General features: G+C 40.2%; 2 protein-coding genes and 1 long non-coding RNA gene across 14 annotated transcripts in view; 2 read left to right on the plus strand and 1 right to left on the minus strand.

Moving 5' to 3' along the window:
- Positions 1-24,285, minus strand: part of LOC135115321 (KICSTOR complex protein SZT2-like) — a 69,662-nt gene extending 45,377 nt beyond the window's left edge. For all 12 annotated transcript variants that reach the window (XM_064031947.1, XM_064031948.1, XM_064031957.1 and 9 more), the window contains exons 1-19: positions 24,132-24,285; positions 22,798-22,932; positions 22,145-22,418; positions 21,729-21,907; positions 21,300-21,459; positions 20,719-20,939; positions 20,362-20,474; positions 19,994-20,156; positions 19,477-19,582; positions 18,560-18,809; positions 18,107-18,262; positions 17,439-17,549; positions 16,991-17,114; positions 16,494-16,598; positions 15,865-16,004; positions 15,170-15,406; positions 14,566-14,644; positions 14,229-14,344; positions 13,924-14,086 (exon numbers count right to left, since the gene is read on the minus strand). In XM_064031947.1, coding sequence (XP_063888017.1) covers positions 13,924-14,086; positions 14,229-14,344; positions 14,566-14,644; positions 15,170-15,406; positions 15,865-16,004; positions 16,494-16,598; positions 16,991-17,114; positions 17,439-17,549; positions 18,107-18,262; positions 18,560-18,809; positions 19,477-19,582; positions 19,994-20,156; positions 20,362-20,474; positions 20,719-20,939; positions 21,300-21,459; positions 21,729-21,907; positions 22,145-22,418; positions 22,798-22,932; positions 24,132-24,167 — 2,868 coding nt within the window. In that variant the 5' untranslated portion in view covers positions 24,168-24,285. The remainder of the gene's footprint in view (positions 1-13,923; positions 14,087-14,228; positions 14,345-14,565; positions 14,645-15,169; positions 15,407-15,864; positions 16,005-16,493; positions 16,599-16,990; positions 17,115-17,438; positions 17,550-18,106; positions 18,263-18,559; positions 18,810-19,476; positions 19,583-19,993; positions 20,157-20,361; positions 20,475-20,718; positions 20,940-21,299; positions 21,460-21,728; positions 21,908-22,144; positions 22,419-22,797; positions 22,933-24,131) is intronic.
- LOC135115326 (uncharacterized) lies at positions 11,803-15,243 on the plus strand. The gene is made up of 3 exons (XR_010275956.1): positions 11,803-12,794; positions 14,809-14,876; positions 15,104-15,243. It is a non-coding gene; the product is annotated as an uncharacterized LOC135115326 (long non-coding RNA).
- Positions 24,286-26,110: 1,825 nt separating the features above from the next.
- The window catches only part of LOC135115328 (serine/arginine repetitive matrix protein 2-like), a 14,804-nt gene continuing 13,414 nt past the window's right edge, over positions 26,111-27,500 (plus strand). Inside the window, exon 1 of the mRNA XM_064031967.1 lies at positions 26,111-26,374. The gene's annotated coding sequence lies outside the window, so the exon portion shown is untranslated. The remainder of the gene's footprint in view (positions 26,375-27,500) is intronic.

The raw sequence follows: 27,500 nt of genomic DNA on the forward strand, positions 1-27,500 counted from the left end.
ATTTATTTTTTTCTTGTAATGTATGTGGCCAGCTGTGCTACACATAAGCTGGTGGGGTGCAGTACAGTGGCCATGGAGACTTTCCCTTTCCACCAGGTGCTGTTGGGGCTGAGTGTGAAAGGTGTGTGTGTGTGTGTGTGTGTGTGTGTGTGTGTGTGTGTGTGTGTGTGTGTGTGTGTGTGTGTGTGTGTGTGTGTGTGTGTGTGTGTGTGTGTGTGGGGCACCCCGTGTGAGACTGCAATATAGATAAAAAGATATTGTCTGTCCTTAGTCTGCCTTAATCTGTCTTGTGAATTAAAATAAATAAATAAATAAATAAATAAAAATTAGAATAAATTAAAAACTCGATAGGTATTTTTTGCTTTTGGTCTGCCTCCCTTGTGCATAAAAAAAAAAAAAAAAAATAAACAAAAAAAACTCTAGCTAGATATTTTTTGCTCTTAGTCTGCCTAACTTGTGTATAAAAATAAATAAATGAAAACTCTACAAATATTTTTTTTATTTTTGTTCTGCCTCTCGTGCATAAAAATAAATAAATAAATAAATAAATAAAAAAATTGTGACCTTGAGGGCAGACCCACGTTTTTAACTGGAGTGATACGCTGCACCCCATGAGAGATCTCCTTGGGCATCCTTATCTTGTGTGTGGAAAAGCTGAACAACCACTACCACCTCTATCACCAGCGTGGTTATTCAGTCTGTCCATGCTGAGCGTCTGTTGCTCCAGTCTTGTACAAGGAGGACCTACAGCTGAAGTGCCGCCGTTTATTCCTGTCCTTTTATTCCCTTCTTGCTTTTACTGGTATTTTATTATGAGTATTATTGTCATCATCATCATCAACCTTCTTTTTAATATATATATTTTTTTCTTTTTACTACTACTACTACTACTACTGCTGTTATGATTATGAGAACCTATTTTCTTGGACTCGATAATAATAACAAAAACAATATTCAACTAACTCACAAAATAAAGCACTAAAACCCGTAACAACTAACACAAAACAACAACAACACAGCAGGAACAAAGTGACACGATGTAGCAGGTAAGCAGTACAGTACTTGGAAATTTAGAACATGCGGGACTGACTGACATGAATGAAAGTGAGGCCCCATGAGAACAGAGATGGTGAGAAGGGGAGGAGGAGGAGGAGTGAGTGCCACTATCACCACCATCACAAGTAAGAGGCCCTGAGTGTGTTATCTTATCTCAGCCTCACCAGACACTGCCCTGATAACACCACTACTACCATCACCACCACCATAACCTGCTTCTTCACTACTACTACTACTACTACTATTACTACTACTATACATATACACACCATCACAACCTGTTCCTTCACTACTACTACTACTACAATTACTAACAGCACTAATAAATGTTATGTAGGTGGTAATACAATGATAATAATGGATCATCATTTCATAAAACACACACACACACACACACACACACACACACACAGGATGAGAATAAACTGCTAAATAATGTTATGAAAAAAAAATAATAGATAGAATAATGAAATAAATAAATAAGAAATATAGTAATAGTAGTAGTAGTAGTAGTAGTAATAATAATAATAATAATAATAATAATAATAATAATAATAATAATAATAATAATAATAATAATGAAAATTGGAAAGGATGAAAATATGTATGTTTCAAATGTAATCCTAATCATGACACTACTACTACTACTACTACTACTACTAATAATAATAATAATAATAATGATAAAGAAAACAAGATACTATACTTAGACTATATGTGAATGAATAAAAGAGTGTTTTCCAAGGAGAGAGAGAGAGAGAGAGAGCACCTGCCTTTTCCATACCCACACTCACTGACACGTCTCATACCCGTCTCACCTTTCCCCCCCTCCCCCAACCCGTCCCAATGGCTCAGCCCACACCCAGCCCATGCCCTGCTCTTGATCTTAACTCATTCATTGCAACATGAAACAATTAGCAGCACCAGAAGCAATGCGTGAAATCCTTGTAAGCATTTACAAGAAAGTTATGGAAAAAAAAAGTTACATTTTGCAATTTCTTCCCAATTCAAAGAGTGGGTGTGGCTGTTGAACAAGTAGAGATGTGAGTGATTGGTAATTAGGGAAAGGTGTACTAAGTTGCAGTCAAAAGGTCTTAACTAACCTAACCAAACTTAACTCAGGTCAGATAGGAGTGGTGTAGCTTGGTGCCCAGTGGTGTGTTTGTAAAGTGTGCGTTCCTAATTGGTGTTTGTGTAGGTTTCGTAATATTTATTTATGTACATTCATAGCTCTATCTACGTAGTTGTTTTGTAGTATTTTTTTTTTTTTTTTTTTTTTTTAGTAATATTTAAAGACATCCTTCAGCTTTGGGTTATCTATTTGGCTGTTCTCTTTTGGGGCTGCTACCTCAGTGGGCCCTTACATATATACATTTTTTTTTTTCTTTCTTCCTTTCCTTTTGCTGCCCTAAGCCAGTGTCCTCTTACATAGGTAAATATTTATTAGTTACATTCACAACTTCTGTCCATGTTTGGCACCCATAATGTTCTTACCTAGTTGTGTTTGTATATTTTTTGTAATATTTATTCGTTTACTTCATATTCTTCTTCTGTTAATGCTGAATAACCATATATATCCTTTATTTGAATATTTTTCTTCATTGTGTTGATAAGGTTTTTATGATATTTATTTGTTTGCATTTATAACTTCTGTCAGTATTAGGTATCCATATCTGTTCTTCACTAATGTCTATATAGTTTTTGTAATGTTTATTTGTTTATTTACAGTCGTCACTTCTGCTAGTGTTAGGTATCCATTGTGTTCTTAAGTAGTTTGTTTGTGTAGTTTTTTTGTTATGTTTGTTTCTTTATTCACGGCTTCTTTTGTTAATGTTAGGTACCTGTTGTGCCCTTAACTACTTGTGTTTGTATGCTTTTGTATTTAAAATTGGATCAAATTTTTGTGTATTATTTTTTTTTTCCCACCCTTCAGACTTCAATACCAAGTGTGTGTGTGTGTGTGCACACACACACACACACACACACACACACACACACACACACACACACACACACACACACACACACACACACACCATTAATTCCATACATACATTATCTTATTCATTCATTCACTTCTTCCTGTCTCTCATTCACTTACCAGTATTTATATTCTCTTTCTTCATGTACTACCCTCACTAACTATCAATTATTATCTTGTTTATTCATCTCTCTCTCTCTCTCTCTCTCTCTCTCTCTCTCTCTCTCTCTCTCTGAAACAAAAGTAAAGCCAAGGAAAACACAATATGTCATTTTAAAAAGCATTTGCTTTATTGAGAACTGGGATAAAACATGCATAATAATAATAATAATAATAATAATAATAATAATTTGTTAATAATAATAGTAGTTATCCAGTCCCTCCCTCCCTCTCCCTCAAGGTGGTGATGGTAATGTCGGTTGTCGGGCGGGAGGAGCTAAGTTGGAGGAGTTGAATCTCACTAATGGAAAATACGAAGTGAGGAGACCACTACTCCACTTGGCCCAACACTCCACCCTGTGCTTGCTTCTCCCTCTACCCCTCCCTTGATGTTTTTGTGGCGTCTTGAATTAAAATTAGTCTCTCCTTTTCTTACTTTCAAATCTGGCCCAAGGAGGAATATACGTAACTACTACATGTAATGCTGTGTTATACTTCAAAACCCCGTACGTGGTCTTTTTGTCAAATATTTCTTAAATCAAATGAGTATGAAAAAAAAAAAAAAGTGCAAATCTGTGGTGGAAATGACTTAAAAAAAAAAAAAAGCAGCGAGTATGTGACATGGATAAAAAAAATCACAATAAAAAAGAATAATGGCAATAACAGAACAGCAGTCTTAAAAAAAAAAAAGTTACTACCCACTAATATCAATACGAAATACAATAGCAATACAAAGGTAACTGATATGAAAATAAGAACTACGATAACAAACACACTGAAATGATAATGGTATTGTACTACTGTGTACGAGTGTGTGTGTGTGTGTGTGTGTGTGATGAAGGCCATGCAAAGATTAGCAAGGGTTAGCAAAGACCGGGATGGAGGAGTCGGGGCGCGGTGAGCTGGAAGAGTTAGATCTGGCAGGGAGGAATGGCTTAGGACTGCCGGAGATCCCCACTTCCAACTCCCCGCACCCCGACACGAGGAGGCAACGACGGGCGATGTGACGGACGGCGAGAGAAGCTGCAACGCTCCACTCTTTCGCTCGGGACACGCGGCTTCTTCCGTCGCTTCACTCTTTATCCCTTTCCTTAGCCACACACAGACCCTTCCCTACGCCACTGTCCATCCTCCAGCAGTATTAGTCCAGTGAAGAGTCCTTGAGTGTATGAAATATCCTTCGTACTCGGATTCTTGGACTTTGGCTCAATTACTGCTGGAGACAGGAATGGTGGCGCAGGAGGCGGAGGAGAGGCTGTGTGAGTGGCGGTGTGGCTGGGTGACGAGGCGCCACCAGGTACGTACACGATAGAAGCACTGTGGCTCCGCAATGCTTATCATTCTCATTTATACCTTCCCTGTCTCGCCGACCCGCTGTCTCCGCCACTCATACACTCGGCTAGACTTTGAATCCATCCCTCCACCAATCACTGCCGCCCACCTGAAAAACTCTATCGCCTCCCAGCCAATCAGAAATGCCTACCGTCCAATGGGGGAGTGGATGTTCTCATTTCTTTACCCCTTTTTTTAAGCTTACGGTGCTCTCCTGAAGCTGGTTGCACACGGCGAGGCGGCATCTCTCACGGGAAATTTAACTGAAGCGAAGGTAATTGGGCATGGAGGGAGCGAGCCAGTGTGATGAAGGCGTGTTCTCAATGAACGATAATGCTTGACAAAAATTAATAAATAAGGGTAATGTGAATATGCTAAAGACGTTTACTTTTCCGTCAATGGGTGTCTAAACATTACGGTGTTGTAAAGAACACGCGCACGATTTTGCCTTGTTCTCTTCCTTCACAGGCAACTTTCGCAGGTTGGGCAAGGCGGATATTAGACAGGAAACGTCAGATACAGTACAAGCAGCACCTGAGAAATATACTGTGGGAAGCAGGAAGGGGTGGAATGAGTGTGGCTCGACAAGTCCGCCTGATAAAGATTCAAGTCAAGGCTAATCAACCACTAATAGTTGACAACACCGTTCAATATAACACGTTCTGAAGTCATGCTTGTTCTGCTCACCGCCACTTGATGTGCTTTCCTTCTGAGGTTCGTGTTTTGAAACTTTTGGTCGTCTTATGGAGTAATTTCAGCAAGCTCTACTGGCAATCATGGTAGTTTTCAATGACGGCTTTATGATTGTAGTGATGGTTTAACAAGAATTATGCAAGGTCACCGAGGAAACACCAATGAGAATGCGATTATGGTGGTTTTCAATGGTGGCTTAACAAGAATTCTGCATGATCACTGAGAAAAGACCAGTGGGAATGCGACCATGGTGGTTTTCAATTATGGCTTTATGACTGCAATGATGGTTTAACAAGAATTCTGCATCACTGAGGATAACACCAATGGGAATGCGACTGTTTACCTTTCTGCCCTTTTAAAAATAATCATCATGAGAAGGAAGCGCTTAAGAATACGAGCCCCGGCTCTCTCCCCACAAATAGGGTGGCCAGTCGTGACGGGACTACCACCAGCACAGCCTCCTCCCAAGACACTCACTTCTTCAGTAAACAATTGACGGCTCGGCCCACGCTAGGATCCGACACGCATGAAGATAAAGAAGAGGAAAAAGAAAAGAAAAGAAAATGATAATGATGACGATGTCAGGGATGATTATATGTAATTCCAAAAGCAATAACACATAGAAGTCAAATAAAATGAGTAGGAAGTTCCAATTTTTTATATTCGTCTAAATGAAAAAGCAGCAGCCAAAGGTAACCGTGGAACCAGATTACGGCTACAGTGGCTTTGTTGGCTTGCTAACAAACGAAAAATGGGAGACCGCGGAACTGCCCTTAAGTAAATAAAGGAATGAAAAGGTACATATCCAGATCATAACACTCCCAAAGTCCCCGTCACATGTTAGACCAGTGCCTTCCAAACTATGAGTATCTCAAATACTAACCGTCCCCCATCTTATATATATATATATATATATATATATATATATATATATATATATATATATATATATATATATATATATATATATACTTGTAACAGACTCCGCATGTCCTTCCCCATCACCTCAAATGAAGCAATAAAGGCTCGAAACATCACAATACGCACCTGATTCTCATAGCAGTTTCATTATGTATGTACTTTGATATAATTTTTTGGACAGATGACTTCATTCACGCCGCAGCACATGAGAGGCACGCCCCCCAGTTTACGAAACCACTGGGTTACTTAAACCAGTGAAAGGGACGTACGTATAACATTACAGAATGCCCAAATATCTTGATATCTGGGCATTCTGTAATGTTATAAGTACGTCAGAGATCAGGAAAATCTCACAGAGATCAGGAAAGAAAAAAAAAAGTGAATACCACCATATTTTAACACGACGATTCCCATTTCATATTCCCTCTAAAATAAAATAAATAAATAAAAAACTGAAAATGTATCTGTCCCTATTATAATTATTCCTCGTTCCAGTAACTATTGCCAAAGAGAGGAGGAGGTACTCAATCCTGACTACAGGTAAATGAACGCCGGTGCGGGAGTGAGAGGGAAAGATAGTGGCAGATAAGAGGCCGCGGGACGTGCCACCCGAAGACAGGGCCGGGAAACACGCTGAGCTAGAGGTGCGGTGAGCTGCAAGACGGAAAAAATGAACTTATGCAACTTGGTTATACGATAATGCACGGATGAAAAGACTGAGGAAAAATGGAGCTTTGTGCAACGGTGATACAGGATCGTATTCAGTAACATTTTGGTCTCTCACCACGACTATTTTCAAAGGTCACAGAGATGATTAGCCAAGTTCTCAAGACTGTTTCTCCTTATAATAATATATAAACCTTGTTACTATATCAACAGAACATTCTTAAACCCGTGTAGCTTTACTTCTTTTTTTCATAGAGCCTTAGAAATAGTGGAGATGCGGCGTAGAAGTGTTTCAGAACAGTCGGCCCGTTTTGATAATTAAGCTTGGGAGTTTTGTAAAGGACTGGGTTTTGTCAGAATAGCTTTATAAAAGACCGGGAGGCTTTATAAAGGACCGCGGTGTTTTATAAAGGACTGTGAGGTTCTGTAAAGGACAGGAAGGCTTTATAAAGGACAAGAGGGCTTTATAAAGGACTGGGAGGTTTTGCAATGGTCAAGACAGCTTCGTAAGTGGGAATTCAGTTTTCATAAGAGGCAGGAAATGGTTGCAGGTGTTCCTAATTAATTTAATGAGTTAGTTGAGCTGTTTCCAGGTGATTGATTTCTTGGGTTAATTAAAGTTGTATGCGTTACTCAAGGTATTTTCAGATGACTTCATGGGCGTCGCAGGAAGTTAAGAGTGACATGGTGAGCCTGGAACTTAGCTGTGGTGATAAGATAAACACAATGATGGAGCAAGGAACACTGCCCGCCTTACCTCTCTCTCTCTCTCTCTCTCTCTCTCTCTCTCTCTCTCTCTCTCTCTCTCTCTCTCTCTCTCTCTCTCTCTCTCTCTCTCTACACGACTTCATTCATTTTTCGTGTTTATTCACTTATCTACACAAGTGCCTTCCTGTTTACATGCCCATGACTTAGGTAATTAATTTGTGTTTGTCTGTCCCTCCCCCCCTCTCTCTCTCTCTCTCTCTCTCTCTCTCTCTCTCTCTCTGTATGTGTGTACTTAACAGCAACTCTCTCTCTCTCTCTCTCTCTCTCTCTCTCTCTCTCTCTCTCTCTCTCTCTCTCTCTCTCTCTCTCTCAGCGGGGCTACAGATTACCCACTGAAGACTCCCAATCACCCTCTACAACCCCCACACATCACCCACTACAACCCCCACACATCACCCACTACAATCCCACTCTACCCACCACAACAACCCCCTATCATACAAGTCACCCAAATGGCCCAGTATCACTCCCAACCCCCTTCTGGGCTACACTCGCTAACGGGGGCCAGCCATCGGGGGCCACAGTTCACCCGCCAAGGCACAGCACAAGTCTTTATCATTTGGACAAACAAGTGGTTCTGATAAGGGTTATCTACTGATTACATTCACCCTCCTTCTCCTCCTCCTCCTATTCTTTTTTTTCTTCCTTCATTTTTTCTTTCTCATTCTTCTCCATTTTTCTGCTGCGTCTATATTTTATTGTGTTTCATCTCTTTTCTCCTCTATCTCCTTTTCCTTCTTCTTCTTCTTATCATCTTCATCACTATCATCTTTTTTCTTTCGTTCATCATCATCCTGTTTCTCTATTTCTTCCTCTTCATACTCCTTCATTTCTTTTGCCATATTTATATCATACGTCATCTCTTTCCTACTCCATCTCCTCCTCCTCATTCTTCTTCTTCTTCTCTTCTTTTCATCATCATCGCTTCTGTCTCTTTCACTATCTTCCATTTTCTCTATCTCCCTTACTTCCCCTTCTTACTTTTTTTTTCATTTTCTTACTTCCTCCTTTATCTATATTTTTTCCTCCTCCTTTTCTTCCTTCTCATCATCATCCAATATTCTTTTCCTTTCATTCATTACCTTCTGTCCTATTTCCTTCCTATATTCTCCATTTTCCTCCTCCACATCCTTATATATTTGTTTTCTTTTTTTACACCATTCCCTTCTTCATCCTCTTCCTATGTTAGGTTAGGTTTTCATCCTTTTATCATCTTCCTCCTCCTCCTCCTATTTATTTCCTTATTCCCTCTTTATTTATTTTCTTCATTTATCTTTTGTTCAACATGTTACCTCCTTTCCCCCTCCTCCTCCTCCTCCTCATCATCATCATCATCATTGTCATCGCCATCATTACCTTCATCAGACATGTAGTACCATCACCATCACTACTAAGTCAACAAAATCTAATCATCATCATCATCTTCAAGGTCATCATTGCCAACACCATCACCACTAGGAATTCCAGAGGTAGTAGTAGTAGTAATACTGCCAGCACTACTACTACTACTACTACTACTCTATTACTACTACTACTACTAATACTGCTGCTGTTACTACCAATATATTTTCATTATTATTCACACTTCTCCCTTCCTTAAAACAAAAATTAAGAGAAGAGTATGAGAAAAACAAATATTCCACTGAGACCAATATTACATACAGATCTTACCATACATACATACATACATACATACATTTCATCTGTTTTACGTCCACATTACTCTATTTCTCTCTCTCTCTCTCTCTCTCTCTCTCTCTCTCTCTCTCAATACTTATACTTCTTTCCTCAACCACCATCACCACCTTATCACCACCACCAGCACCTCAACACCCAATGCCCCTCAACCTCCTTTTTTGTCCTTATCCTATCAGCACTAGCTGGCTTCATGTGGCTCCACTGGCTAGGGTTGTGTTACTGTTTGAAATCCTGGGCTATGGGAGGAATACTTGGATTTCTTCATACCTCTCTCTCTCTCTCTCTCTCTCTCTTAGCCTCCTTCCTCAGCTGTGTCATGCCAGGATTGTGGATTGTCTGGTCCTGTTAATTCTTGCTTACCTCCACCTCACTCTTCCACCATCACCATTACTGGTACTGTTGCCATATCACCATCATTGCTTTCATAACTAATACCATTACTCTCATTCCAAGTAGTTTCCTTCTTTCTTTCCTTCCTATCATCTCATCCTACCTTCCTTCCTAAATCCTTTAGTAAAACTTGCCCTATTATTATTATTATTATTATTATTAATAACATCATCATCACTACCATCATTCCTTCTTCAGTTTGACCATTATCATTACCATTACTGTTCTCTCATCATCACCACCACCATCATTTCCTCATCTTGATAAAACTTGTTACCAGCTCCTGTTTTCATTTAATCTTTCATATTTTTGTTCAACAGTTTACTCTCTCCCTCACACACAAGAGAGACAGTGACCAAGGTGCACCCATAACTTTTATAGCTTCCCCCCACACATACACCTGCAGCGACGGGTATAAATCAAGTGGGAAAAATAGTGATAGTAGTACCTCCTCTTTCTCTCCTCCTCCTCCTCCTCTTATCTCCAGTCCCATTACATTGCTATCAGTACCACTCCTCTTCTCCTAACTGCCTCAGGTCCTGCTGGGAACACTACACACTGCTTCCAATATATATACTCGTATACCAGAGGCTTGATTTATTACAATGACAAGGAACATTCAGATGGGTTATTCAAGTATTCTACATATCAAAATTGCAATAGGAGTATAGATATGAACACTTCTACTGCTATGATTGTCCTTCCCTACCCTTTAAAACACTGTAAAAACTGTTTGCTATGAGATGCAGGAGAGGGAAGTGGGAAAATAGAAGGTTACTTTTGTTTTTTTTTACAATATATAATATAGAAATATATAATATAGAAATATATAAGAGAGCCTAACACAAAAACAGTAAAAAAGTTGTTGGGTATCAAAGGAGAAAATTTGTTTAAAAGTGAAAGGGTTAAATCTGGGAAATACTGTGCTTCCTATGTAATGCCAGGGACTCAATTTATTACAATGGCAAGGGGTAATCTCACAGATAATTAAAGTATTCAACATGTGAGGTCAATGCAGAAAGGTAGGGCAGAATATCTGTCCTCTCCGGCAGTGCTCTTTCTTCATAAACATGAGCCACAACTCTGTAAGTTTTAGTTGTGGTGGATAATCTGCCTCCATCACAGTGTCTATAAGGTTTAAAGTCGTAGTGGTTGAAAACTTGTTAAGATATAGTCGTCTGAAGTTTCACAAAGTTTAAATAAATTTACTGGTAAATTATGGAAAATGGTCTATTCTACCCATTTAGTATTGGGCTGCTTATATTAAAACTGCCTTAACTCTTTCACTGAAACACAAAACAATAAGCAATGAAGCAAGAAGCAATGTGTGAAATCTTTATAAGCATCTACAAGAAAGTTAGCAATGAAAAAAAATATATTTCACAATCTTCCCTGTTCAGAGACTGGATGTGGCTGTAGAACAAATAAAGAAAGATGTCTAAGTTATTGGTAATTAGGGAAAGATGTACCAAGTGGCTGTCAAAAGATTAAGAGTAGAGATGTGAGTAATTAAATCTAGCAAAACACTGTGCTTCCAAAATAATGCCAGTGACTCAATTTATTACAACAGCAGGGGAGAATCATAAGCACTATCAAAACTGCCTAAAAAAAAAAAGAATAAATAAAACAAAAAGGGCTATAAATACATAACTAAATCTGGTGAAACACAATGCCTCCTGTATAATACCAGCAACTAGACTTGCTACTTTCATTCAGCTCACAAATTTGTAAAGTTACAAATAGTGGGAAGATCGTTTCTTGAGTTTCAACATTCAGTTGTAGAGTTTTATGTACTGTTTATGAATTAGAACCTCTGAATTATTGATTTTAAAAGTGTCAGAAAAGCCATCTCTCTCTCTCTCTCTCTCTCTCTCTCTCTCTCTCTCTCTCTCTCTCTCTCTCTCTCTCTCTCTCTCTCACACATGAATGAAAACACTATATTCCACATTAAACTCAAAATAAATGAGATATATTAGAGAGAGAGAGAGAGAGAGAGAGAGGAGAGAGAGAGAGAGAGAGAGAGAGAGAGAGAGAGAGAGAGAGAGAGAGAGAGAGAGAGAGAGAGAGAGAGAGAGAGAGAGAGAGAGAGAGAGAGAGAGAGAGAGAGAGAGAGAAAATTTTTAAGACATGCACCATTGTTATCACTCTGTCAAGGCTTTCTCTCTTCAACCACCACCACAACAATGGGCCCTCCTACCCTCTCATGTGTCTGTGCTCCTCACCCTCTCCTGAGCCCTTTGTTTCAGGCGGTGCATTTGGACAGCCGGCAAAGGTTGAGGGGAAGTAAGATAAAGTGGTGTTGTGCCTACTTCATTGTCTGGCAGTACTGCTGCCAGCTGTATTTATCCATTTGGAGTTTATGGAGCCTGAGGTAAAGGTCCATAGTGGTAGATGAACTATTTAAATGTTGGGGTATAAGATTGTGACTTAGTATCTTAGCAAAATATATATAAATATTTTTTTTTATATTACGTTTTCACTTGCTCCTTCAGCGTCTGAGAAAATGTGTCTATTAATCTTTCTCTATTATATTTTTACCTATTTCTTGATGGGTGTCTGAGAAAATATGCTTACTAGGCTTTCTTTATTATATTTTCACTTGTTCCTTGATGAGTGTCTGAGAAAATATGCTCACTGGTTTTCCTCTATTATATTTTCACTTGTTCCTTGATGAGCGTCTGAGAAAACATGCTTACTAGTCTTTCTCTATTATATTTTCACCTGTTCCTTGATGAGTGCCTGGGAAGAGTGGGTATGCTATCTCAACAGTGTATGAATAGCGAGGAGTGTGACTCCCTTTACCAATGTAGTCTTTATGTATCTGATTCTTTTCTAAATCCCCTTATCAGTGTAAATAAAGCTAAACAATGGAATCAACTGAGAACAATCAAACATGTCTGACTAAAATAAAGAATCTTCCTAATATCATATAAAAATAGCTGCCAGTGGCCCTTGTAAAATAAGGAGCGCTGAGCCAGTCTGCACAGTCCAACCCTTGGTGGTACATAGGCAGCAGAACCACCAGGACAGAGCCGGCACAGACACACACCACACCAAGACCCGCCACTTAAGAGGGACAAGTGGGTGATAACTCATGACCTTGACCATCACAACACTCACCTCAACTAATGTAACTGTCGTAATGGTAGTCTTTTTGTTAATATCATAAAATCTTTAGGTTCTAGGACTTTACTGGTATTACACCTCATGCAGTCCATAGATCATGTTATGGCTTTCATAAGAACAGAAGAAAATAAGGGAAGCTTCAAGAAGCCATCAGGCCTACAGGTGGCAGTTCCTGTATGAAACATACCTACCTTTTTCCACCATCATCCCCATCCGTAAATTCCCCTAATCCTATCACAGTGAGTCTCACACACACACACACACACACACACACACACACACACACACACAGACACAAAACAAAAAAAACACACACAAAACCATACTCAATCATACTTGGCAGGTCCAGTGAGAGAAATCCACCAAGATACCTTAAGCTAAATTTTACTTCACTAAGTCTGTCATAGTAACTTAGTCAACTGAGAATATGCTACAGACAGATGCTCCCACTTGCTAACTGATATACATATTCCCATCTTGTCTTTAAATGTGGAGTCATTTATACTTAATTCCTATCGCAGTCATTAATGTATTACAAGATACAAGATTATTTTCATTTGGATAACCAGGTGCCTCATAATTAAGAAAAGGTGTCAGAAGAGGTATGTTAGATTCTTTCATATTCAAAAATAAGATGGAGATATGGAGACCAATCAGCAAGAGAGAATCAGTCAGAAGCAGTGTTATCATGTTTCAGTGGGTTCCAATGGCAAAACTAAGTGACAAGGAGAGCAGGAGTGGAATGCATTTCAGAAATGATAAGATAAAAAAATGAGATGGTTTGATCACATAGTAAGAAAAGATGAGGAATTGATTAATAGAGCCTGGAGAAAACCAGTTGAGGGAAGAGGATTGAGGGAAAGACAGAGAGTAAGATGGAGAGATGGAACTGAGGTAGAACTGCAAAGAAAGAGAAAGATGCAAGGCACAGAAACAATTGGAGGAGTCTTGTACATGCTGCCAAACCCTTACTCTAGGGAAATGGTAAAAGGAGAAGAAGAAGGTGGCTAAACTAACAGTCACCACATTTATGAGCTTATCCAACACCATCATCACCACCTATGTGAAGGTTCAAACCCCCCCAACAAAGCAACACTCAGCCTCACCACCACAAAACGACTCAGGGTACTCACCGCATGGGCCAATTGTCTGTAGCTGCAGTTGTTGAGGTGCTGTGCACGTGGAGAAGGAAAAGCCACCACGCCATTCTGTGGTTCCACCCAGCACTCCGTCACAATTTCCATCACTCCATCGGCCTCCACACTCTCACCCTCCTCCCAGTCTTCCTCCACCACACTGTCACCAACACAAGAGGTCATATGTACAAACCCCCAAAAATAGAGTTTTGGATATTTAGACATTCCCTTTAAGTCTAGAAAATTGAGGATTCACTGTATTACTTTTCAAATGTATTCCTCTCTCTCTCTCTCTCTCTTACCTGTCCCTGCTACTGTTGGTAATGTGTGGAGGGAAGAGAACATACTGGGCAATGCAGGGAAAGGTGGCCTGTCCCCCCTCCAGCAGTCCTTCCTCCTCATCCTCACACAGGTCCAGCTGAACACAACACAAAGAGGAATGACTGACTTGTGTTCTATTCAACATTAATACTAACCGCATTACATGGACTAAAGAATGAAAAAGAACCACTTAAGTCTCAGCATTACACTTAATGAGTAAAAAAAAGAGCTGAAAATATTTCTGGTATCACACTGACTTGAAGAACAAACAAAGCCACTTTAGTCCCAGGGCTGAAAGTGTTTCCCAGGCATGCTCACCTTCATGACAAACTCCCGCACCATTGTGATGATGCCATTGCAGGAGTGGGCAAAGTTGAACCCTTCCTGAAGCCGCATTCTATGGCACAACAAACATGGCATATTATTTCATTCCTACACTGATCATTCTACATGTATTCTCACCCTCACCAGGTGTTCATTTTTATCACTATTTCTATACTGTAAATATTTATTCAATATTTCTGCCATCTTACTCATTTATTCTTTCTTATTTTTCTACAGATTTCATAATTTTCTCTAAATTTCTGCAACTCTCATACTCCAAGGTCATCCAGATGAGCAAATTACAAGTGAGTTGCAACTTATGAGTGAGGTGCATTCCTCAAAAGCTATTCACAACTTGAAATTTAGTATATATTAGAATTAATCAAAAGACTTTACTTTTTCCATTTAATGCACTTTAGGCAATTTTCTGCAGATTTTTTTCACAAATACAAATTCTGCATTTGAAAGTCAAAACAAAAGAAAAAATAATTTCACTGATAGCTAAAAACTCACAAATTGAATGTCTGTCCAGAGACCCACCGAGCATGAGAACAACCTGGCCAGTGAACATCTGTCAAGAGAAGCACTGCATAACAACCTGGTCAGTGTGTTGAGGATGCGAGCCACAGCAGAGAGGGAGACGGCTGGGGCACTGGGAGGCTGCACAGCCCAGATCCACCGTCGATGATGGAGGTAGCGGGAGAGCAGTGACATGTTGTGGGTGGCAGACTTGGTAGGCCCCGGCTTAGCGCCGATGGACCGTGCCACTGCTGCCACCCCAGGGGGAGTCTCCACCACCACAGGGCTCAGAAGGTTGCTGGGTGTTTTGTCATACCTGTTGGATAGACAACAGAGAAGAGGTCTAGGTGTGCTAACAGATGCCAGGGCAAAAACTGAACTACAGGAGGAAATGAGATAAACAACTTTGCTGTGGTGGTCTAGAATAGATGGGGCAGCCGACAAAGATGAATGGACAAGGTTCAAAGATGTCCTGTAGTCGATATATATATATATATATATATATATATATATATATATATATATATATATATATATATATATATATATATATATATATATATATATATATATATATATATATATATATATATATATATATATATATATATATATATATATATATATATATATATATATATATATATATATATATATATATATATATATATATATATATATATATATAAAATCATGACATAATTAATGATTTCCAATCCCACTGTTGCATGTAAGTACTTTCTGAGCAGTCTTTCCTCCCCTCTCAATACTGACCATATAAGAATCTTCTCCACTGGCTTATAAGTGATGACACAGCACGGAATGTTGGAGGACATGCGGGACAGGCTGGGACGCACCGCTGTCGGCTGAAGGTCACCCGAGGCAGAGATGGTCAGCTCCTCACTCATCTTGTCCTGCAGCAAAGTTGTGTTGGTTGGCAAAGCATTCCTCATTCAGTCTCCTTTCATCCAGTTCTTTAAGTAATTAGCATCTCTTTCATCACCTTTTCTGTTACTGCTCTAATCTAATCCTGCTGAAGGTTGCCTCTGTCGATTCTTAAAGGGAAGGCCAAAGTTCAAGGTCTGCATTTGCATCTGTGCATGTGTCTCTCTCTCTCATCAAACATTAATCTGTCTATTCTGTATTACTTAGTGTTGCATGCCTGCAGTCTTCCTCCCATCACACCAAATGACTCTTTTCTTTATTATGTACATGACACTAACATTTCCTTCATTATGTCTTTCTCTCCCACCCAAATATATTTTGCACCAGAGCAATGTCAGCTGACCATGGCATCCCTACTTCTATCTTCTCTCCCCTTCATTCATGTTTGGCTTTCATATTAAGTGGAGGTGCAGAGAGAGCAACACATTGTACTGGTGAAGGGTGGGAGTGTTTCATACCTCTGGCGCATGCATGGTGGGAGGCAGTGACTTGCTGCGCTCTGTTAAGGTCACTCGTAGTGGAAAGGTTAGTCCCTGGATCTTGTTCTTGATAATTGTCATCATCTGCAATTAATTGATTGATTTTTAACACCAAAATAATTGAATCAAGTAGGGCTTATCATCTGTAAGGTTAGTTGCTTTACTTAGGATCAAACTCTCATGACTTACCTCATGCATCCTCTCAATACTTTTTGTAAACCCAAATAATTGCAGTTAAGTCTGGATGTCTTTCTGTACGATTCTTTGATTTGTTCCTCTCTTTCACAGGCTTGGAAGCTAAGATGTGAGGGAATGCTTGTGAGTGTGACAGTGAATGTATGAATACAGACATCTTACCTCACCTACATATCTTTATAGATGTCAACCAGGTATGTAGAGGTATTGTGATTCAGTAAAGCTCCCTAATCTCACCACACCCAACTCACATTGTGTTGGATCACAGGTGAATGCCTTACCTGATTCCTGATGTGCCCCGGTGTCCCTCCCAGGAAAGCCAGACGGATCACCAGGCAGGGCGGCGGCTTAGAAGTGATCCGCACCACAAAGAAAGATACTGGAGGCTTATCCAGCTCCCCGTCCCTGCAAAGCAACACATTGAATCAGCCTAGGATAGCATAATATGATGCTGCACATACACAACACTCTCATCACCTGCAGTTTCCACATGTGATCTTCTTGACCGGCAAGTTTATAATATGATCATCTGCCTGAAACTCTCCAGACAGCATGAAATTCTAATTTTTCCAATGACCTATCTTTCCTTGTGATAATAATTAACATTCCTCTAAAAACAAATTTTTGCTCTAATAAGTTTGAGTGAAAATGTAGTTATAGATGTGTGTTCGGAGAAGATAAACAAGCTTCTTGACAGATAAGCAGGAAGACAACCTGGTGAGGTCTCACCTGTACAGGAACTTGATGTAGGAGTCATTCTCGATAAGCACAAAGTCGCACCACTCTACCAGGAGGGTTGTGAGGGCCAGCTCAGCCTGACGACAATGCACAATGCCATATCTGATGAATGACAGGAAAGTCTTAGGGCCAGATTTCATGCTACTGCCAAGCAGATAATTTCTATTGGGCCTAATGCCTGAATCATCCTTTGCTGAGCTACAGGCTATGGTTGCATTTGTGAAGAATGGCCAAAGAGGGGTAAGATCATGGTACATTTCTCAACACACACACACACACACACACACACACACAGAGTTTGGGAGTTTTGGGAGAAGTTTGGGAGGGGACTACTGCATCATCCGCGTCTCAGAGACATGCTGCCGCCCGACGCGCCTCGCCCTATCCGTGCCACCAGACACCACAACAAAATAACGCCCCTGAAGGCGCCGCGCACGGACCGGTACAGACTCAGTGCAATTCCCACCATGGTGCGAGCCATCAATCAATAGTATTTCCCTCCTAGATTAGACTTACCTTTAGGATTAATGTTAAGTTTTTCCCCATCCCCTATGTACATTTTCAGTTTGTCAACTGCCTAAATAATAAACCGTTTATTATTATTATTATTATTATTACACACACACACAGTGAACGTCATGCAGTCACTAAACACCCACCTGCCACTTGTGCTGGTGATGTGCAGGTTCTTGGGGAGTGGGTGGTCGTGCTCCAGAATCACACCAATACGGTGGATGTGCATCCACTTCTGCCAGATGTTGGTCTCCAGACTGCACACTTTCCTCCAGAAGTTAGTGAACTGTGGGAACTGCTCACTGCAGGGCAGGTACTGACCATTATCCAAAGTGTATCAAGACACACATCACACATCACACTTTTCAGGATGACATAACTGGCTGAATTTGAAATCACAGCATAAATAATGAATAACTATCATTAACATTATTATCTTAACATCTTCATACTGCATGAAGATACAGATAATCCAGACCACATGCAGGAAAACAATAAAATAAAACAATAGCAAGTACCAATGAGTGACCAAGTTAAAAAGAACAGATACACTACTTAGGGATCAGGGAGAGGGGCATATTAGTCTATCAGTGCATCACCTGTTGGCATCCAGAATAGAGTGTGGCTGGCCTGGGTTGCGATAGAAGACTGGGTGGCCATTCTTGATGCAGTCTGGCAGGGTGTAGTATGTGGGGCTGGCTGAGAAGGACTGCAGGCCCACCAGCAGCATGTCAGTGCCTCGCAGGTGCTGCAGGGTGTGCCAGTACTTGGTAACCATGCTCTGCCGGTACTTGGAGCGAAACTGGCGGTTGGCGTCGCTGGTCACGTCATTGAGGAACTCATAGGTGGCTGTGGTGGGGGACTCGGGGCTAGTGTGATCTAGTAGGCCAAGCCTCCCTACCATAAAACAACATATCTCTCACATGTATAAAGTACAATCTATCTTTTGTATAAACAGAAAATCCCTTGATGAATTAAAAATAAAGTAAATGTTCCTAAGATCTGAGGATAAAGATGCAGGTTTATATAATCTCCACATGTAAAAAGTTACAAAAAAAAAGAAAACGTAGAGGCAAAGAGCTGGAAATGTCCATATTAAAAAAAATGTATGCATGAAAAAAGGATCTAGATAAAAGAACGTTATATGAGAAAATATTAAAACAAAAGTCAATGATTTATGAATAAAGATAGGCAGTCTGTATGATGATATAGATAACAACAAGGAACCCCCTGCCTGTTTCTGCATTTCCTCCTTCGCATGATTTGAACTCTTTCATGAGGGTGATTTCAAGACATTTATCCTCTAATTTTGGATGATCCTTTGGACCTTTCTTTGGAACTGACACTGTAAGTGGACCTTTTTTCCTCTTTTTATTGCCATTGACCAGTGCTTCTCTTATAAAAATAGTATTAATAAATAGATAAGTGAATAAATAAATAAATAAATAAATAAGAAAAACCACAACACTATCTCAGACCAGTCCTCCATGGATGCACACACCCAAGACTCACTCACCCTCAATCCAGACTTCAGTGTACACAGAGGACTGGGTGGGCGGCCAGGCTGACCGGATGTGGTACTCAATGAAGATGGAGTATTTCCACGGCAACACCAACACCAGCTGTGAGGGAAGAAAAGAAGAGAATGAGCAAATTGAAGCCACAGGAGCACAACAGTGAAGTGAATGTTAGCTACAATGGTGCAAGATGAATGTCTGAAGACAGTTTGCACAAGAATGAAGACTATAAATGCATAACAAGATGCTGTATATGATAAAAAAGTTATTATAAGTATACGAATGTGAATACTTACACATGCAAGGACAAAGGGAAGAGAAAGTTAAGAAGTCTGAATAATAAAGAAAGAACAGCTTCTCCCATATAGCTATTTGGAATGAACTAAGAATGCTGATAATAACAAGGACTGTACATCAACTAAATGAAAGACTGGATGAATAAACGTTAACACGCACACACACACACACACACACACACACACACACACACACACACACACACACACACACACACACCTGAATCTGGTCTGCAACAATGGCCACCTCCTTGATGGCATAACCTTCCCTGAGGCGACATGACAGCACAGCATTGAGCGAGGTGTGCAGCTGGGTCTCTCGTTCTTTCTTCCTCATCAGCTCTGTCACTTCTCGGGTTAATGGCAGCAGCAAACTTACATCCCTATGGAAGATGTACATTGAGCTGTCCGTGTAGATGTCAGCTTGGTATGTTGATTGAGACTTACAGGATATTGCCTCTTCCTGCCATCCATCCTTTGACTTAAGAAGCTATAATGCTCTTTTTGAAATTCATGATGTTGACTTATACCTATTCATATATAGCAAATACAGTCCCAGAATGAAAGGTGGTGTGTCAAAAGACTCACTCATTCTCAGCATCATCACCATCAGGAGAACACAGCTCACGAGTCACCTTCTGGAAGCCCCACGCCAGCAGGGACTTGTGGTAGTCATTCATGTCGTACTCATAGTCATTGCCCTGTAGGGAAGGAAGGGACAGCTGTTGAACTGCAGTTCATTTTTATTTGTATTTTTTAATCTGGATCTTTATCAAATTTTCTTTTCAAAGAACTGAAATTACTGGCACAAGTGATATTCCTGGCATGTATGCATGAGTGCAACTGTATATTCTAGAGGGCCTGTAAGGGGAAATGAAGCTAGGAAGACTTACTTCAGGACACATATATGAGCAAGGGTGAACAAGCACAGGCTCCAAGACCTACCACTGGGGGTAATGTGGGCATGTAAGCTCCGCAAGTGGCTGTAGCAAGGAAGTTCATGAGGTCTGTAAAGGGGATGTAGCCAAAGGAGCGCTGTGGCTGGTACACAGAACCAAGCTGGAGGAAGCTGCAGGCAATGGTTTGGTTTCTCAGCTGAACCAAAAGAGAATCAAACACAGTAGCATCTGGCAGACCAATCACACCATCTGTGATGACCACAATTCCTGTAGGGGTGATAGGGTGGGTCACAGGAGGAAATGAAAACACACCCAAGGAATAAATTAATGGCTAAAGGTAGGAAGATGGAACCCATACATATTAAACTGGTAACCAGATAACTATCATCATTGCCAATTACCCCACAAAATGTGAGGCAGCAGCAGGACCAAGCTGCCAAGCAATACAAAACGTTTGTAAAAAAAATATATAATTATAATAATGATGATGATGATGATAATAATAATAATAATAATAATAATAATAATAATAATAATAATAATAATAATAATAATAATAAGTAAAATAAAAAATCAAACATATGATGCAATTTAGTTAAAAACTGGTCAAACCCTAGTGGCAGGCACCTGCACTGCTATTTTCTGGCAGGAGCTGCAGCGCCACAATGCCATATCTCAGCATGTCCACAAAGCCAATGTCTGGAGACACCATGGGGTTGGGCAGGACTGATGATGGTGCCTGAAGAAAAGGGTCCTCCCCCAGCTGTCCATAGGTCTGTGCTGTGGCCTGGAGATGAGGGGATACAGTGAGTGGAACAACATAATGGACAAAAAGAAAAAAACTCTGGATACAGCATTCAGAAACAAATAAATAAATAATAAATAAATGTCTGCAGGAGAGATGTGTATAAAAGAATAATAGATAATTATTTAATGGGCATCATGCTCAAAACAATTTGGAAACCAACTGTGATGTATTCACTGACAGAAGTGACAGGCATCTTGAGCATTATGTCTGTAACCTCCACAATGACATAACCACATACAGGAGCTTACCTGTGCCAGCTGAGCCTCAAGCATGGTCAGCTTCACTTGTATGTTGTGCAGGAACTGGTCCAGGTTGCGTTCCATGAGCAGCCATCCCTGGACCAACACCTGCTGGGACTGACTCTTGAAGAACGGGGTGTGGGCAATGATGGTCAGGTAGATTTCTGGCTGGAACAGCAGCAGGCTCCCTGAGGCAAAGATGAATCATAAGGCTACACTTGTCAGTAATCACTGCTACTTGTAGTTGGTGTGTCTCAAGGTGGGTGGTGTAGCTGCCACATCCCCAAGTCCAAAACCCACCAAAATCTGACAACTATGAACTTGTTACTCCTCACAGCAGAACTGTATGGTTCTACTACTGTGATGCTTTAAGTCAGTCTATCAGTCTTACAAGCAGACAGCACAAGAGAAGCAGAATGGCTCACCTGGGATGTAGAATGGCCGCACAATGCCCCTGAGACACTGCCGGAGCATGGTGAACACCTCGTCCAGCACGGCGCTGCTCTTGGTCTCGTCCACGATGGAGGTTGAGGGCGAGAGATCAAGGCAGAAGACAAGTCGGTACTTGCGGGCCAGGAAGTGGAGGGTGGAGCGCTGCGTGATGCGATAGTGGTACAGGTGGGAGGTGTCTGAGTCCCACTCTGGTGGCACATCCATTGGCAGGACTGACACCACCTCCAGCTCCTCTTCATTGTCACTCTGTGTCGTGGAAACAATGCAGGTTCTGTTCACACTAATAGTCTTCGAACAAACAAGGTGATCATTATTCAACGACTTAAATGTTTATTAATGGCCAACTAAATACAATGATTAAAGCTTAGTTAAAATAATAGGGCAACCTTTATTTAAACAAAAACCTTTCAGGTAAGCAGCAAAACAGAAATTAATAACAAATAAATTATAAGGAAAATTACTACATTATGAAGAAATAATATTAATGACTTAATAATCTTGTAAAAAAGGAAAAACAGGTAATTACTGGCAGGTAAATATAAAACCATCTGTACATTACAACTACACACACACACACACACACACACACACACACACACACACACACACACAGAGAATTTCTTACAAGTTTTTCTCTCCTGGGGAAGGTAATGATGGAGTTGATGCGGCGCAGGTACCACTCAGCACGGACATTGCGAGAGATGCGGTACTCCCTCTTCATGAGAATGTACACATGCTCCGCCTCCAGCACCTCCACACCCTGCAACACACACACACTAATTCCAGAATCTAATATCCCACTTTACCTTTATCTATATGAGATGGTGTTATTTAGTATGTATCTTTTGTCCCTCCATCCCCACATAAACTGTGGATTAGGAGAGGGTGTATGCAGTATTAATTTAATTTCAAAGTGTCTTTTAAATACTTGCTATTAGGAGGTTGCTGGGAATATGTACAGAAATTAATGAAAAATTGTTATTACAGAGGAATGTTGCCTGGCAGGACACTACTGTGTGGCGTGGTGTTACATCTGTTGGCTGCTGTTTCCCTGCACACATGAAGCAGGCAAAGCGTGGGAACACGATATATTCCCGAGTCTTATAGGCATAGAGAGAGAGGTGGCAGGCAGATGACTGAGTGTCAGTTGGCAATGAGGCTTAGTTAGGAGGGTGAACATGGCTTAATTAGGGAAATATAATTTTACAGTGAAATGGTGACTATAAGATTGGCAGCCACAATAGATATACAGAATCAGTCTTGTATATCCTCTGCAAGACAACATAATTTAAAGTTAAGTAAAATTGATATACTTCATTGTGTGGTAAGTCATAACTGTCATAATATCATATTTTTACCTAAGCTAATATAACTGCTGCATGCAATCACCTTTCTTATCCACACTCAAAGGATAAACATGCATCATGAAATTTGTGACATTAATATAGTAAATTTGTGAAATTATTATGATAAAACTTTCTTATAATTCATCAACTAATATAAATATAACCTTTCAAATCCCAAACAGGGTCACAATAAACAAATCAAATTATAATGATTTGACAGTATATAACTCATATAGTAAAAATTTCTTGGAACTTATCAAAGTTAGCCTTTCAAGTTTCCTACAAATAAAACTATAAAAAAAATTTGAATCATATATGCATGCGATTTCCCCTCACTCATAAAAAAAAAAAAAAAATCAAGCAGTTAACATGAATAGCTACAATTACAAAGCTGTTTTAAGTGCACCATGACGCTAATCCAACAAACAACAACTTCACATCACCACTAAACACAAACACCATCCTGTGACGGTGCACGGGAGAGGCGGCAACAACACTCGTGATAAGGGAGTGACACCAATGACGATGTTAGCATGCAACACCACCACTCACGCTAACATAATGACTGCTGGTGATAACAGAGACAGTGATGATGACACATGCAGTGTGTTACCTCCTCATCAGGCGGAGGGTGGTCTGTAGGGGTCATCTCAGCAGTGTCTCAGGTCATCGCCTCCTCCTCCCCCATGTTTGTTTACACTGTCGGGCGGGCTGCTGACCACCACCACCACCACCATCGAGACTCGAGCATGAATGAGTTCCCCATCAACTCTACCCGTTTTCTTTGTTCTCAGAGCATTTTCCCTAGTCTAAGGCAGATTTACGGGGGCTATTTTTCCTCATGGCAAGCACCAGCCACCCAGAACTGCTTAAGGTAAGTTTCAGTCAAAAGCATTCACTCGGTCGAGAGTAGCTGCTGGCCCGCTGCATCAAAACGTACACTCCAACAATCCCCTTCCCTCGAAAAAAAAAAAAAAAAGTTGTGAACTCGTTCCTGGCTAGCGAGAGGAATACATGCGATGTTTATTACTAACTCTTGGGAGAAATTAGAGTCAGCAGCAGCAGCAACAGCAGCAATAGTAGTAGTAGTAGTGATAGTAATATGTTTGGGTTCGATTATGAGTACGGTTACATTGCAATATTCCAACACACTGTGTCTAGAAACACCTCGAAATATCTAGGGAGAAAAAAAAAATAGAGATCATGCTAAATATTGGCGGAGAGAGATTGAAAGGAAGGAAAGTGGCGCTCTGATGATATATAGGGACCGTTAACTAACGTAAGTACGTATTTCATTTTGAAAATGATCCATCGAAAAAACGTAACTACACCTGAATGCTTTACATATTCTGATTCGCCACGTTTTTTTTTTTTTTTTTTTTTTTTTTAACAAATACCGAGTTTCGCTTCACTGCAGATTATTTTTGATAGTACCAGCAGAACAGATAAGGAAGAGATTTAATTTCGGAGATGAAGTCCTTTCAAGAATGCATATACTGGACCCAGCCAGTGTTCTAGGGATCCAGGGCAAAGTGCAAGAGCAAAGTTTGGTGCCCCTCGAACGCCTTCCCCGAATCATTGCCCAGGATGATTCTACCCTCCAGCAACTGGACGATGAGTGGAGGAGGCTTGCCGTAGAAGATCTGCCTGAATCCATTACCAACATGGCAAAAAAAGTGGACAAAAGCAATTACAACCAGCCTGATGAATTTTGGTGTCATAAAAACTCTGGAGGATAGTGATGGAAACCCCAAGTTTAAGCTTATTTCAGACTTTTCACTAGGATGTCTTTCTTTGCCTCATGCTAATGCTGACTGTGAGCGTTGCTTCTCTAGTGTAAACCGTGTGAAAACAAAAGACAGAAATAAGCTAAAAACAGAAACCGTAAGATACATCATCCTAGCGAAGCAGTGTGTTGCTTCCACATCCAACAGTGACTGTACGACCTTCAAGCCATCAATCAAAGTCAACGATTAAAAACATGACATCAAGAGTGCTATATTCCTCCAATGAAGAGAGTGCCGGGGCTGCTGACGACGTGCCGGATGTATATGTAGAAGAACAAGACCAGTAATCTCCTATATAGTAAGTAAACAACTTAACGAAGTGTCCTGTAGTTTTTCTCCAATTATTAATGATATGTATTTAGGAAAGTGTTTTGTTTGTTAAGGGCATTGTTGTTTTTTTCATTACACACACACCCACACACACACACACAAACACACCTCTCTCTCTCTCTCTCTCTCTCTCTCTCTCTCTCTCTCTCTCTCTCTCTCTCTCTCTCTCTCTCTCTCTCTCTCTCTCTCTCTCTCTCTCTCTATATATATATATATATATATATATATATATATATATATATATATATATATATATATATAAAACCTAAATTCTGCTGTATTTGGAAAGTGGCAGTTTTGCATAATATTTGGAATAATTACATATGTACGATAATTTTACCAGAAGTACAATAATTTCAACCTGTGTAGTACGATAATATGGCCAAAACAATCTGGCAACGCTGAGTCTGCTGCCTAACAAGTTTACCAGTCAGTGTGTCGCGTCTATGGGTGGTGTTAGTACGCGTTTGTTTCAACTCCCAGCCTGACAGAATTTTTTTTTTCTTTTTTTTTTGTGTGTGTGTGTGTAACCACGCCTATACAGTGGCTGCCAAGGCTTACCCATGAGTTAAACCTTCTTTAGTTGGTAATGAGGAAGATGTGGGCTCTAGCAGTGGACACCCTAAGGCAGCAGTGTGTGAAAACAAGCAAAATAAAGAAAAGTTTGGCTGTGAGAAGGTGCTAGACAGCCAGCCATAGTGACAAGGAGGCAGGAAGGTACATCACCACCACAGGGAAGGTAAGGTCAGGAAGTGTTAGAATAAATTTAGGTAACTTAACGTAACTTTTTAATGAATAACTGAACAATCCACGGTTTTAACTCATTTTAACGCATCTCACCTAACCTCCAGCACAATATATCCCTGTGTCAGCCTCGTCTCGTTGCTAAAAACCGTAAGTTAAATATACCAGCCATTACTTAGTTTAAGTTTGGCGAGGGTTTAAATGAGTGAGAAGGGTTGGTCGTCCCCTCCACTGCCCCCCCCTCCCCCGCCATCTTGGATAAGGCTCCCCAGCCCCCTCCGGTTCCAATATTATTTTTTTTTTATTTCCTAAGTATTTTATTTCGGCTTGTAGCTAAGATTTTATGGTTTGTAAAAATATTTCGTTGTTTTTTAAGTTATTTGAGCGCGTGTGTTGCGTGAAAAGTGGTGATTTTAGCGTTGTTTTTGTGTAAATAAGAGGGCCGTTTTCCGCATATTTTTTTACGCTCCCAAAACTATTTTTTTTTTTATTTCAGCCTGTACTAGGTTCTTGTTGGTTTTAAAAAATAGTTGGTGTTTTTTTAAGTGTGTTGCCGTCCCGCTCAGTGAAATGCGTGCACCGTACACTTGTTTTTATTCGTGTTCAACTTCCAATAATATTGAATTTTTTTATCGGTAGATTTTTTTCATTTGTGCTTGTAGCTCACTTTAAAGGGTTTTAGAAAATAGTTCAGATTTTTTAAAGTGTTTTTCGTTATGTTTAAGCCAGAATGGGTGGACATTTGAACGATTTTAAATGGGGTGAAGGTTCCAACAGTTTCCAGATACTTCTTTTTAAATATCTTTAATACTACTGCGTTTTGAAATGTGTTGTTATTTGTGGCATTAGTTAAAATGTGTGGCACGTCTGAATTTATAAAGCATTCTTGTCTAGCTGCGTTTTTTAGAGGGGTCATTTTCAAAATGAAATACGTACGTACGTAAATAACGGTCGCTGTGACGTCATCAACCCCCCAGCCATGAAGTCACAAGCCTTGACGTTATCAGAGTGGTACCTTCCCTAACTCCCTTCCAGTCCCTCCCAGTAAATATTCAGTGGTTTTTTTTTTTCAAGGTATTTCAAGGTGTGTGTGTGTGTGTGTGTGTGTGTGTGTGTGTGTG

The sequence above is a fragment of the Scylla paramamosain genome, chromosome 29, assembly GCF_035594125.1.
Source record: "Scylla paramamosain isolate STU-SP2022 chromosome 29, ASM3559412v1, whole genome shotgun sequence".
Taxonomy (NCBI): domain Eukaryota; kingdom Metazoa; phylum Arthropoda; class Malacostraca; order Decapoda; family Portunidae; genus Scylla; species Scylla paramamosain.